This window comes from Macaca fascicularis, chromosome 1 (genome assembly GCF_037993035.2).
Source record: "Macaca fascicularis isolate 582-1 chromosome 1, T2T-MFA8v1.1".
In the NCBI taxonomy this organism is placed as follows: Eukaryota; Metazoa; Chordata; class Mammalia; order Primates; family Cercopithecidae; genus Macaca; species Macaca fascicularis.
In genome coordinates, this window is record NC_088375.1 from 214,599,586 (window position 1) to 214,612,641 (window position 13,056).

General features: G+C 54.4%; 1 protein-coding gene across 1 annotated transcript; it reads left to right on the forward strand.

The window, feature by feature from the left end:
* Positions 1–2,976: 2,976 nt before the first annotated feature.
* On the forward strand, positions 2,977–6,381 carry CAMK2N1 (calcium/calmodulin dependent protein kinase II inhibitor 1). The gene is made up of 2 exons (XM_005544554.4): positions 2,977–3,592; positions 5,056–6,381. The coding sequence occupies exons 1-2, from the start codon at positions 3,427–3,429 to the stop codon at positions 5,124–5,126; spliced, it is 237 nt and encodes a 78-aa protein (XP_005544611.1). The 5' UTR covers positions 2,977–3,426; the 3' UTR covers positions 5,127–6,381.
* Positions 6,382–13,056: the final 6,675 nt, after the last annotated feature.

The window sequence follows — 13,056 nt, forward strand, 5'->3', positions numbered from 1 at the left end:
TTCCTTGTGGGGAGGTGGGGAGAGAAGTCTTCATTCCTGCCTCATTAGGTTCCGTCACCTGGGTCTGGCCTCTTCAACACAGCTCTGGGCCTCTGGTTCAGAGCCAGCCTCTTGGCTTCCGAAGCTGGGCAATTAATGAGCGAATAGTCATGGAGATGCTTTTCAAGCTGTCAAGTGCCATGTGCTGGGAGGCGCGTGTGCTTCCTGAAGGGGGTGGGTACTGAGTTGGGAAAGTGGGATGCTGTCACCTTTAACCTTATTTGGAACAAGGCAAGGTAAACATAAAAACAGATGGGGTGGAAAAGGGACTTCTCTTCTTGCTCTCACTTGCTGTGCGCGCAGGGATTCGTCAGCCCTCACTAAGTCGTTCTGCTTACCTTCTGTGCAGTGGGACTGTCCTAGGTGCTCCGCGTGTAAATTGCTTTGTGCTTCTCAGCAGCAAGGAAAGAGCCAGGTGGATGTGAGATGAATGGGGTGGTCCCAGCCCTGCACTGCAGGGAGTCCCCTACTGAATCAGGGCTGGCCACAGTGGCTTCTCCTGGCTCTATCGCTAGGCTGTGACCTTGGGCAAGTCACTTATCCTCTTTCTGCTACGTCAGTTAAACAGGGATGCAACGTCTCCTCTTTCTACCTCAAAAGGTATTTATTTTGAGAAGCAAGGTCAATAATAGATGTGAAAATGCTTTGGGGGAAAATAAGAAAGCAGGAGACAAATGTCAGCGCTTCTTGGAACTTTATCATCCTGCTTGTTATGCTCTTGTTTTCTCTCTTAACACTTCGCCTTGGCGCTAACCTCAAAGCAGTCACTCGGGAAAGCCCTAATGAATGAGCCAGGTGGCTTGTGGAGAGGAACAAGGTCAGTCTGGGGACCTGAGGCTTCTGTCGTAGACAAGCTGTGGGATTTGGGGTTAGCCCCTGGCCCTCTGGGCTTCCGTTTCCCCATATGGAAATGAGGGCTAGGCCCCGCTCATCTCTAAGGATTCTCCCAGCTCCTGTGGTCCTGAAATGGCGCGAATGAAGTGCTACCGTTCTTTCTCACTCATTAAGTCATCTCTCAAAAGTCTATTGCACATCCACTCTCAGCCAGGCATCAGAGCCTGATTTTATTTTTGTTTTCATAACTGTCCTTCAGGGTACACAGGTAGTAGCTAACCATATACCCATTGGACAGCTGAGACCATGGAAGCTCAGAGAAGAGAGATGACCCGCTCAGGGTCGCACAGTCAGCAAACCACGGGGCTGGGATTCAAACCCAGACCTAAACCCAAGGGACATCTTTATTCCACCTGCCACATAGCTTCAGTCTCCGTTTTCTCTGCTCCCTTCCTCCTCCCCGCATGGGATCTGGCTTCCCGAGGCCAGCCAATCCTTTTACACAGTTTGGAGAGGGGGCTGGACTGACTCCCCCCTCCACCAGATGTTATACCAGGAAAAAACCTCCCCCTTCTGCCTCCAGCTCCCACCCGCCGGAGTTCTAGATGGGAGGGGAGAGCTCCTTTCACTGTTGATGGGACCCCTTGCAGGGCAGCAGGATGAGCCAGGTGAGATACACCTGGGCCACCTGGATGTGTTTCCCAGCCCTGCCTCCAGCAGCTGGCATGACCTTGGGGTCATTGCCCCTCCCCGTGGTCAGGCGGCTCTGCTAAGTAAAGACGGTCTCCAGCGGAGGGCAGGTGCTGTTGGCTCCGGCGAAGATAATGAGCGCTCCTCATGCACCTTGCCCCCTCGGAGTTACCATCTGCTTGGCAGATGCGCCTCCCAGGCCTCTGGGGCTGCCCCAGTCTCCCTCCCGGCATCGAGAAGCCCGCTTCTCATCTCAGAGGCCGTAGTCTCTCCACAGGGCGCACGGCTGTTGCTGGAAGGGAGGCCCCCGAGGGCAGAGGGCGGCAGGCCCGGGACGTCCCCAGCGGAGGCAGAGGACGCCGGGAGCCAGGCATCCCGGGCGAGCCCGGCGTAATGAGGCGCTCCCTTCTCCTGCGGGAGGCGGGGCTGCCCCTTCTCTCTCCCCCTCCTCCTCCTGGAGGCCCCGCGGGAGCCGGAGTCCAGCGCCGTTGGGCGGGGGCGGTGGGGAGTGAGGCCTTCCAGGTCGGACTGAGCCAGGGCGGGAGGAGAGTGTGAGGCCCCAGTGGCTGGGCCCTCGGGGTCTGAATTGGGTAGCAAGTGCGGTGGGGAGGAGGGGCTCCCTGGTTTGCAGCTGGCGGGGGAGGCTGTGTTCGTGGGTCGCCCTGGAGCCCTCCGATCTTTGCCCCGCAGCATCTGCCCCCAGGGAGGTCAGCATGCTTCCGCCCTTCCCCGCGTGTGCGTCGTCGGTCCGCTCCCCTTCCGGCTCCCGCAACCCCCACTCCCCCCGAGGTCCCCTCAGGATGCAGAGCCGGCTGCGGGGCGGGCGCGCACCAGCTCCGGGCCCCGTAAACACCCGCGAGCGGGACGGCGGGGGCTGGGGGCGGGGGCAGGAAGCTAGCGGCTGCCCGGGCCGGCCGGCGCGGCCCCGTGACGTCGCTCCGCTCGCAGGGATCTCTCCCCGAGGCCCGCGGGTCCCCTCCTCCCCGCCTCCTCCCGCCCTCCTCCCCGCGCCTCGCCTCGGCGCCGCGGCCGGCATTTCTCCTCGCAGCTCGCTGCCTCCTCTATCCCTGCCTCCCTCTCCCCCCTCTGTCTTTCTCCCTTCCTTCCCTCTCCGACCCTCTTCCTCTCCCTCCCGATCCTTTCCCTCCTCCTCTCATCTTTCCCCTGTCTCTCCGTTCTAGCTCGTCCCCCACCACCTTTTCTTCTTTCTCCTCCTCTCCTTCCTCTCCCCCTCTCCTCTGTCTCCTTCCACCGTTTCCCCTGCCTCCCTGTCTTTCAGTCCCTGTTTTTCTCCCCGTCTCCCTCTCGGTTTCTCTCCCCCACCCTCCCTCTGGGTTTCCTCCCCCGGTGCCCTCCCTCCTCTCTCCCTCCCCTCCCCCTCCGCCCCTCGCAGCCCCGCGGCTCGCAGCTCCCAGTCTGCCTCCCCGAACCGGCGCCGCCGCCCGCACTCGCCGCAGGACCGGCCCGCCCGGCTCCCGGGGTGCGCCCTCCTCGGTCCCGCGCCCTCTGGGCTCGCAGGGACGCCTCCTCCCTCCCGGCTCGCGGCCCCGCCCGGCCCGGCCCCCGCCCAGAGCCCCAGCGCGCCGAGGATGTGAGTCCTGCTCGCCTCTGGCGGAGCAGCAGCCACTCGCGCGCGGAGCCGGAGCGCAGCGCAGCGCAGCCGCGGGCGCTCTCCGGGCCGCTCGCGCGGGTGCCGCGCTCTTGCCCTAGCGGCGTCCCCCGGCCTCTCGCCGGCGCCACCGCCGCAGCAGCCCGCGGGCCGTCCCCGGCCGGCCGCCCCCGGCCCCAGCGCCGCTGACCCTGTCCGCCGCGGGCGGGGACGCGGGCGGAGGAGGCGCCGCGGCGGAGCCCCCGGACGCGACCATGTCGGAGGTGCTGCCCTACGGCGACGAGAAGCTGAGCCCCTACGGCGACGGCGGCGACGTGGGCCAGATCTTCTCCTGCCGCCTGCAGGACACCAACAACTTCTTCGGCGCCGGGCAGAACAAGCGGCCGCCCAAGCTGGGCCAGATCGGCCGGAGCAAGCGGGGTGAGTTCTCGGCCCCCTTCCCTGACATCCCCTTTTTCCCGCGCGGCGGCCTGAACAAGGGTTGCGGAGGTCTCCCACCCGCTGGAACCGGTTCAGACCCGACGGAATCCCCTCCTGCAGAATTGGGGGATCCCGCACTGCGGGTCCGGCTGAAGCGGGTTCCAGGAACGCGTCCTCCTAAGCCCGATCCCCGGCTGGGTCACCCCGGGGGCGTGGCGGCTTCTAGCTGCAGCTGGGGGTCCTCACCCGCGGCAAAGTTTGCTTTTTGATTTGCGCCCCCCACCCCCGCCTTTTGCGCAGTGTAGTCGCAGCTGCGCTCGCTCCACAACCCTGGGGGGAGGGGGTCCCAGGGTCCCCCAGGGGACGGCGTGGGGACCTGCGTGGGGAGGATCCCATTCCTGCAGGGAAGGCTAGGGCGTTTGGGTCTCACGGGGTTTTCATTGTTACTTGGCCTGGGTGGGGGTTTGCCAGGCCTGGGCGATCCGCGCGAGAGCTGGAAAAGCCCCAGAGAGGCGGAGAGGCAGAGAGGCTCCGAGAGGAGCTCCAGAGGCGCGGGGACAATGAGGGGGACCGACGTCTGCCAAGAGAGACTGAGACGCAGGGATGGAGGGGAGGGGGTACGCGGGAGACCGAGGGTGGCAGAAACCGAGACAAAGCTCCCGAGAGGGGAGCTGAAGCGGGAGAGACAGAGCCGAGGACGCGCGTATGGGGAGAACGCAGAAGCCGCCGAAACAATAAAGGCGACTGACGCCTTAGACAGGGAGACCCAGAGACCTCGATCGGCGGCCGTCGCGCCGAGGGACTGATGGAGGGACTGAGAAAGACGAGGCTAGGTGGAGACGGTGAGAGAGGCGGAAGTTACCGCGAGTGTCCCTGCCGCAGCGGGGAGCGCGGGCGGCGGAGTCCGTCGGCCGGCGATTTGGAGAGGGCGCGCAGGAGGGGGCGCCCGCCCAGGCCAGGCCCTAACTCCCACCCGCTGCGCGTCGTGGGAACCGGCTTTGGCGTCCCCTCTTGGCTCCGCGCATCTCCACACCTAGCCTTGCCCAACGGAGCTGCGCTCGGGACTCCCCGGGGGTCCCGAGACCCAAAGACTTTGGCTCGCTCTCCTATCACAGCTCCAGACATTTCTGTCTAAATTAGTGCACCTGGTGCGGGGAGAACTCCGCCAGTGCGCGCCCCGGCTGCAGCAGGAGCGGCTGGATTGGCGCCCTCTCTGTTTCCTTTTCTCAGAATGGAGCTGGGACGCAGGCTGGAGGATAGGGGATGTTGGGGTGGTTCAGAGGAAAGCAGGGAAGGGACCCCTGGCAGAGGCGGAGGAGGATGGAGCTGTTTCACCGCGCAGTGAGCCCTGCTCCCTCCCCCTCTCCTCTCCCGACCTCCCACTCTGGGCAAAACGGGAAATGTCAGAGACCTCTGGCTAGGCCCAAGTGCGCTCACCTCTCTTTTCCCCCCTTTTTTTGCAGTTGTTATTGAAGATGATAGGATTGATGACGTGCTGAAAAATATGACCGACAAGGCACCTCCTGGTGTCTAACTCCCCCAAAGACAATGAGTTAAGGGAGAGAATAAGAACGGCGATAACAGTTACTGGCAAAAAGCATGAAAACAGAAAGCACTTTGAAATTTATTACTAGCTTGCTACCCACGATGAAATCAACAACCTGTATCTGGTATCAGGCTGGGAGACAGATGAGGCGTGAGAAGGAGGAGGAGGAGAAGGCTCTGGGCTTCTCTGCAAAAATAAAAATAAATAAATAAATAAAATTTTAAAAATAATAAAAAATCACTATATACACACATATAAAGAAATAAAAAGAAGTCTCAGTTGCAGCTATTTGTCAAAATTAATATCCATTTCTTTTTATATACGGTGAATATTGCGCAATTATAGATCTGGATTTTGAACCACTTAATGAAGCGGCAACACCAGGTATTTTGAGGTGTTGGCATTCTTCGCTGATTTGGCTGTTCCCAATGTTTACATTATTTAATCTTGCAAAAATGGTTCTGTGCACTTGGATGTGAAATGCTGTCCAGTTTTATTTTTTTTATGTTGTTATCCTTGGATGTACAAAAAATTCAGAATATGATCTCTGTAGATATTCTGTTTTATTTTGGTCATCTTTAGAAGTTATCAGGAATGTGTTTAAAACAAGAAGAGAACTTTTCTAAGGAATGATACATAGAAAAGATCCTTGTTTTATTTTAAAATGAGTTGTAAAGCTTGTGTTTCTTTGTTGCTGCAAGCTATTTGCCCAAGTTAATGCAAATGGACACATTTTTTATGTCAGAAACACACACACACACACACACACGCACACACGAAAAACAAAGAAAAAAATGCTTGAGCTTTTTCTAACCTCCCCTTGCAGTCTGTTGTGTGAGCAGCCTGTTTATTTCTCTAATATTATGTCAGTTTATTCTCTTTAATGGACTGTAAAAAAATGTAATCACAAGAGTGCCAAATATCTTGAAATGCCAAAAGGCATTTTAGTTTCTTTTCTCTGTGCTCTGAGTCCACGTACAGGAATGCTTGGAGTGTCTTTTCTGTTATTTATAGGGATTCTCTTAAGGCACACCAGCTGCCTGTTTTGCATGGTATTTGCAAAAATGCCTCTTGCGTGAGGAAATCTTTTACCATTTTTTGTTTGCAACTTTGGACCTCAAGAGGTTTCCCTTCCCTTCCCCGTTCCCTCTTTTCTTAATTCAATATTCTGTATGTTGCACCTTGAACCAGCACACAGGGCTATTTCTCCAATGTACAATAAAAGAATTGTTCCTGTGTCTCACTCCTCTCTTTCCTCTGTTTTGGCTAGGGGGTGAGGTGGGGGGGACATGCCTTGCTGTTTGTGGGCTGGCTTTGGTCTGCGAGGCAAAATGGCAATGTTGGGGGCCCCTATGGGTGGGCTCAGATGAGAGGAAAGATGGGCTGGACTGGCAAGGCTATCCCCCTAAGGTGAATTTATTCCATTTTGGATTTGCAGTTTGAGCTCTCACTGCATCCCTGAGGTTTCTGCCATCTCTGGTGGGGTGAGGGGAGAAAGGGATACTGTGCAGGGAAGCAGCCAATCTTGTTAAGAGCGACTTTGCAGGCTGGCAGAGTTGGATGCAAGTCCCAGCTCCCTGACTTCCTAGGTCTTTGGACTTGAGCCTGACCTTCTTTAAGCCTCCATTTCCTAATCTGTAAAGTGAGGATAACTCAGCCCCGGCCTCACAGGGTTATTAGGAGGATGAACACAATGCCAGCACGTGGGAACACTCAGTATCAGGCCACTCTATGCACATTTCATACTTCGCCAAGGGCCCCCTGTCCTCAGAGGCAGGGCTGAAGAGGAGTTGTGTTCTCTGCATCTTCACCTTCCAGGGCTCGCAGGTCGAGGGATGCGCTGCTCCTGGGGGTGCACGGCCTGAGAGATCTCAGGCACCTGCACTTACCAGCCTTCCTCTAATCATCAATTAGGAAGGCTTGATAGGTAGACAAATCTCAGCCCCTTGTTAGGCTTGGGGCAGTCAAAGGTGGGGGAGCAGGGTCCCGGGGGAGGAGGGTTTGGGAGAAGGATTTTGGCTGAAGAAAACTGGGAGAGGTTTTTTTTCTCCTGGGCTATCACACACCCAGAAGTGCTGGGAGGTTTTAATGTGTTTGTGGGAAAGCTGTCAGCCAGGCGTCACAACACAGCTCACGGTGACAGGAGCCTAAGTGTGACTCAGACATCAGGTAAGAGGCGAGGGAAGGGGGATGGGCAGGAGGAAGAGGGGCTCCAGAGGGCCCAGAGGGGGTGATGTCTCAACCTCCTTCCCAGGCAGTGGAGGCCCAAGGGCTCAGGAGGTCCCAGCAGAGAGCTCTCCATGCAAGCAGTTATTATTGGGAGTGGTGAGCAAGCTGGGGCTGGTGGGGCCAGCAGGAGTGCAAATGCCAGATTCATTTTCCCAGGTGCCTGACCCTCCTCCAGAACCTGTTCTCCTCCCTGCTCACCCGGGGACTCCCAGCACCTTGGAGCTGATGGGCACCATGGAGCTCAGCCATCCCCTGTGCTTTCCCTCTGATAGACTGAGGGGGACAAGGCATCAATCTGCCGAGGGGCAGAAGCCATGTGAAAAGATTCTTTCGGAAGGCACGGTTTGTGTCCGCACCCAGGAGTAATTGCCACTGACGTGATCAAAGCACTGTGTAATTACAACGTGTTTTCTCTCCTGTTTTCCCGTGCAATTGTCCCAGCACCCCTAGAAACCCACGAGTTGCTCTCTTCAGTAGGTAAGAAAATCGAGGCCCCAGAGAGGCCAAAAGGATTGCACAGCTTCTGCATTAATTGAGCTCTTACTGTATACCAGACTCACAAAGCCATATGAAATAGGCACTATTATTATCCTGATTGTACAGGAGAAACTGGGGCTCAGAAGGGTGAAGTAACTTGTATAAGGTGACTCAGCTAGTAAGTCACAGAGACAGGACCGGAACCCAGGGCCCACGCTTCAGGAGGAGGATGCAGGGTCATCTGACCCCAGGCCCAGGCTCAGTCCCAGCTGTAGTCACTGTCCTTCAGCCTTAAAGGTCCTTTGTTGGTTTGAGGCCCTGTTGGCTCTGACAGTCACTGTGTAAGGGTTTAGAAGGGGGAAGGGCTTGGATGTGGTCAGCTAAGGCCTTGGGGCTGTCCTCTGTTGGGAAGCAGGGAGTATGGGAGCCCTTGGCCAAGGCTCCAGGTCCATTTTAATAAGTGATGTATTAAAACATTGCTGCTGGAGGCCACCCCGCCAGCGAATGCCGGATCCTCTGCGTGGGAAGACAGAGTCCTCCTTTCCCAAGGACTCCATTCAGCAAAAAGGAATATAAATCTTTTAAATATAGTATAGCATCAGGTAAACATTTGTCGAGAGGGCATTTTGGGGACTGGGCAGATATCAAATTATACTGAGTGCAGGATATGTTTGAAGTGTCCGGTTAGGTAGCAATAAATATGGAAAAGGCTATTAAAAGTCTAAGGTGGGGGAGGTCTATAGGCCTCCACGCATCGATGGGAGCATGCCAGCGCTGCATTATTCAAACTTAATTAATTGAATGGTTGTAATAAGCATCCATCTCCCTGGATTCTGCTTCCGTGGCCTGTCCAGGCTGACAGCCTGAAGGAATATAAAAAAGCACCTCTAAGGGGGAAATTGGCAAATTAAGTTTTGAAAGAAAGAGACTTGAAAATTACTACTGTCTAGAGGCCACAGATGAAGGAATGAGTAAGGGGTGCCTCTGCAGAGAGCCGAGAGGGAATTCCCAGGGTCTGGGGGCCTGGTGGGAAGCTCTGGCCTAGAGGGAGGGGTCAGACATTAGGGTGGCTGGTGCATGGGCTTGGGACACAGATGTCTTGGATTTGAAACCTCTCTTCTATACTTTCTAGCTGTGACTTGGACATTTCTCAGGTTCTTTGGGCCTCTGTTTTGCCTTCTATTAAATAGGGATAATGACAATTCTCACATATCATTAGATGGGAACCCCTCCCTTCTCCCTAGCACAGGGCCTGGTGCAGAACAAATGGCAGCCATCAATAAGAACATATATGAAGTGACTACCACATGCCAGGAAATGAACTTTTAAGATCTAGCCAACCGTTTTTGTTGCACGAAGCTTCTTTGCCTATAGTTTTGGCAGTTGCCCTGAGGGTCAGTGGAGGCATCTTGGGGGTTTGAAGGGTGGGGCCTTGGGTGAGGAGGTGGGGAGTGGTTTCGGGGGATCAGCCTGCCTCTCATGATCTTCATCCAGCTCCCAAAATGCCCCAATAAATACAGTCCTAAGTAAATCCACATGCTTGCCTTCCAAAGGCAGAGTCAAGAGGAGTCTCTACCCACTTCTAACCAGACTGCCAGAAGTCTTCCTTCTCCGGATGGAGACTAAGAGGTACTGACTTCCGGCCCTGGAAAGGGAAGATCTTGACTTTCTGCTTGGATCACTTCCTTCATGAAGACCTCCTCAAGTTTCTTTCATTTGACAAATATCAATTTAGCACCTACTATGTGCTTGGTACTGTGCTAGGCTATCTGGGTATAAAATGGTGAACAAAATGGATGTTTTTCCTGGGCTTGAAAATGATGATTGTTCCTATGGAAATGAGGTTGGGATCTAGGGGCTTGGATACTCCCCACATCAGAAGCTCAAATCCTTCATAAATGGCAAAAATGGGGAATCAAAGATAGCTAGGTTTTGAGGATTACCTGAAGCCCAGACAGATGGCTCGCTGTTTAAAAAGTAAACTTTTAGAATAGTTTTAGATTTACGGAAAGTTATGCAGATATTACAGAATTGCCACGTACCCCGACCCAGTTTCTCCTATTGTTAACACCTGACATTACTGCGGTACATTTTCCACAACACTGGTATGTTACTGCTAAGTAAACTCTGTAGTTTATTTGGATTTTATTAGTTTTTACCCACCATCCTTTTTCTGTTCCACAGGGTCTCCCACATTGCATGTAGCCATCATATTTCCCTAGGCTGCTCTTGGCTGTGGTAGTTTCTCAGACTTTCCTTGTTTTTGATAGACTGTTGGTCAGGTACTTTGTAGACTGTCCCTCAAGTGGGGTCTGTCTGCTGTTTTTCTTGTGGTTCAACTGTGGTTATGGGTTTGGGGGTGATGTGCTGTTCTCATCACATCATATCAAGTGTCCATGCTATAGACACGACTGACCGCTGCTGATGTTGACCTTGGCCATCTGGCTGAGCTAGTGTTTGTCAGGTTTCTCTCCTGCAAAATTACTCTTTCTTCCTGCTTTCCATACTATACTCCATAGAAGGAAATCATTATGCACAGCCCACACTTCAGGGACAGGGATTTATGTTTCACCTCCTTGAGGAAGGAGTATCTCCATAAATTATTTGGGATTCTTCTGCACAGGCGATTTGAGTGACCCATTTTTCAGTAGTTCGAACTTCGCCCCTGTGTTGGGCAAGGCCACTGTGGTTTAGATTTAATAATGAATTCCAGGCAAATGGGAACAGTGGGGGGAAACAAAAAAATGCCCACAGGTGCTCCCTGATGACCGATAGTCTTACAAAAGAAGAGATAAAAAAATTAATAAAAGAACTTCCTGTGGAGGGGAACTGTCACCCTGGTTAGAAACTGTGCAGAATTTTTTCTTGGAAACCTTCAGGCAGCTGCTCTGGTTTATAAAGTCTGCCTATTGGAGGGAAGGAAAAGAGAAAAAAAAAAAAGGTTGTCGTTATTCCAGCAACAGAGATTCTCCCAAACCATATGCAAAAATAAATCAGAGGCGACTGGGCCGTATCCGAGGAAACCTGGCAGCTGGGCTGGAGCTTGTGGGGTGGCCCCTAAGGACAGAGATTCTGCGTCCCAAAGCCCCTGCCACCTCCGTAGTGGGATTGAGAGTCCCAGAAAGCCACTGGATCGCCCCTACCCACATCGTGGCAGTACCAGGTCCCCATCTGTTTCCCCCAGGATCGGGGATGAGGACGGTTTACTTTGTTGCCTCTCACGTTGGAGGGTTTGTCCTTAACACAGGGGAAAGGAACACCTCTGGACTTGGAGGAAGGTCCTTGACCCCAAAACAGCCATTTTGAGGACAAAGGGTCACTAAGCAGGGAGGGAAGTCAGGGAGGGCAAGCTGAAGGGAGGAGGAGGACCCAGGCAATGTGCCATGGGAAATCCAAACAGCATGGTGATGGCAGTGGGGTGGAGTGGGGGCTGATGACAGGAAGCGGTCAGGGTAAGGGGTGTCCTGTAAGGCAGACAGCTGGGTGACCAGGGGCTTCAGGAGCTTGCTCTGGGAGGGTGTTTGGGTAGAAGAGATGAACTAATTAATTTATTAAATCTATACTCATTGGATAGCTCCTCTGCCAGGCACGGGGGGAAAGCAGAGGTGCAGGAAGCGGGTTTGTGCTTGGCAGTGGGGAGACCGGGCTGGCTAAAGCAAGACCTTTTCTGGTTCAGGGACCTTACTGCCTGGTCAAGGACAATTCAATGACTGTGACTGTCAAGAGGTCAGAGAGGGGGCTTGGGTGGGTCTGCAGGAAGCACAGGTAACCCTTGGGGAATCCCAGTGTGTCCACCCTGGGTGTTTTAGGAAGAATGACAACTGCATTCCAATTCCAAATCTGCCAATAGCATGCTGTGTGACCGTCACCTTGGACAAGTATTTTGGTCCTTTGAGACTCCGTTTCCCAACATGGAAAATAATGCTTCCTCAGTGCTGGCTACAGACGTAACCCCTCTGCCCTCTTTGCATTTAGTCCATTCAATTTTCACAACCCTATAAGATAGCCACTATTGTTATCATCCCCATTTTACAGATAATGAACACCGAGGCGCAGGGTGGCCAAGTCCCCTTCCTAGGATCCCACAGCTGGAAAATGGTGGAGCAAGGCTTGCATCCAGGACGGGCAGGCCCCCAGAGTCCGTGGTCTCGACGGACCTCCCATAAAACGAGGGGGTCAGACAGGATGATTCTGTAGACTCCTGCAGCTGGAAGCTCCCAGAGAACAGAGTTGGGAGTCTAAGACGCTCAGCCTCCCGTGGGGGAGGGGAGACCGAGGATCCGGTTGGCCGTGAACCCTGGACCAGGCCAGCCGGTTGCCATGGGGACGGCTGGGCGGAGGCGGCTGGCCAGGCGTGTTGCCCCGCGGGGCAGTTCCGGGGAGCTCCCTCCCGCCAATGGCAGGGAGTGGCACCGAGCCGGCACCTGGGGACTGTGTTTTCCTGGCAGCCAGAGTCCCACGAATTTTCCCCTCTCAGACAGGGGAGACCACAAGTCCCCCCAGCCGTCTGAGCCTCCTCCGACCTGAACTCGATCCTCCACGAAGCCGCCCTTATCTCCAGTTCATCTGTGTGAATTATTTACTGCGTCTGGCGGACTCCCAGGCGGCCTCCCTGCCCCCGCAGGATGTGGAACCCACATCCAGGGTTCCGAAGCCCCCCTTTTCTCATTATCCAAGGAGTTCCAGAGTTAGACCTCAGGGGCACCTAGGGGGAAGGACCTTCCCACCCCCTCCCGCCTTCACCTAGAATTCTTTTCCGGAACCAGAGAGCCCTGAGTTGGGAGCCAGGGTACCTGCTGCTCTGCTCGGTTCCCCTGTGAACCTCAGCAGTCTCATCTGTGACCCTGGGGTGGTGATTCCTGCCCTAGGTGCTTCCAGAACTGCTGATCAAACCCCACAAGGTAATGTAGGGGAATGACCTCTGCAGCCAAGGCATTGTATGAGTGCACAGCTATTACTATCAGCATTTTAATTTTTTCCGTTATTTTAATTTTCTTAATAGCCTTCTTATCACGTGCCACAGTGCTAAGTGTTCCATGTACATTTTCTTATTTAATTCTCACAGCAGCCCTAGGAATCATGTTTATTGTGTGTGCCAGTTACAACTATATATCATACCCATTTCACATACAAAGAAACTGAGGCCCAGAGGGTCTGGGTAACTTGTCCTCAGTCAGGAAGGAGCCAGGAGTGGAAACTGAGTCTGAATCTG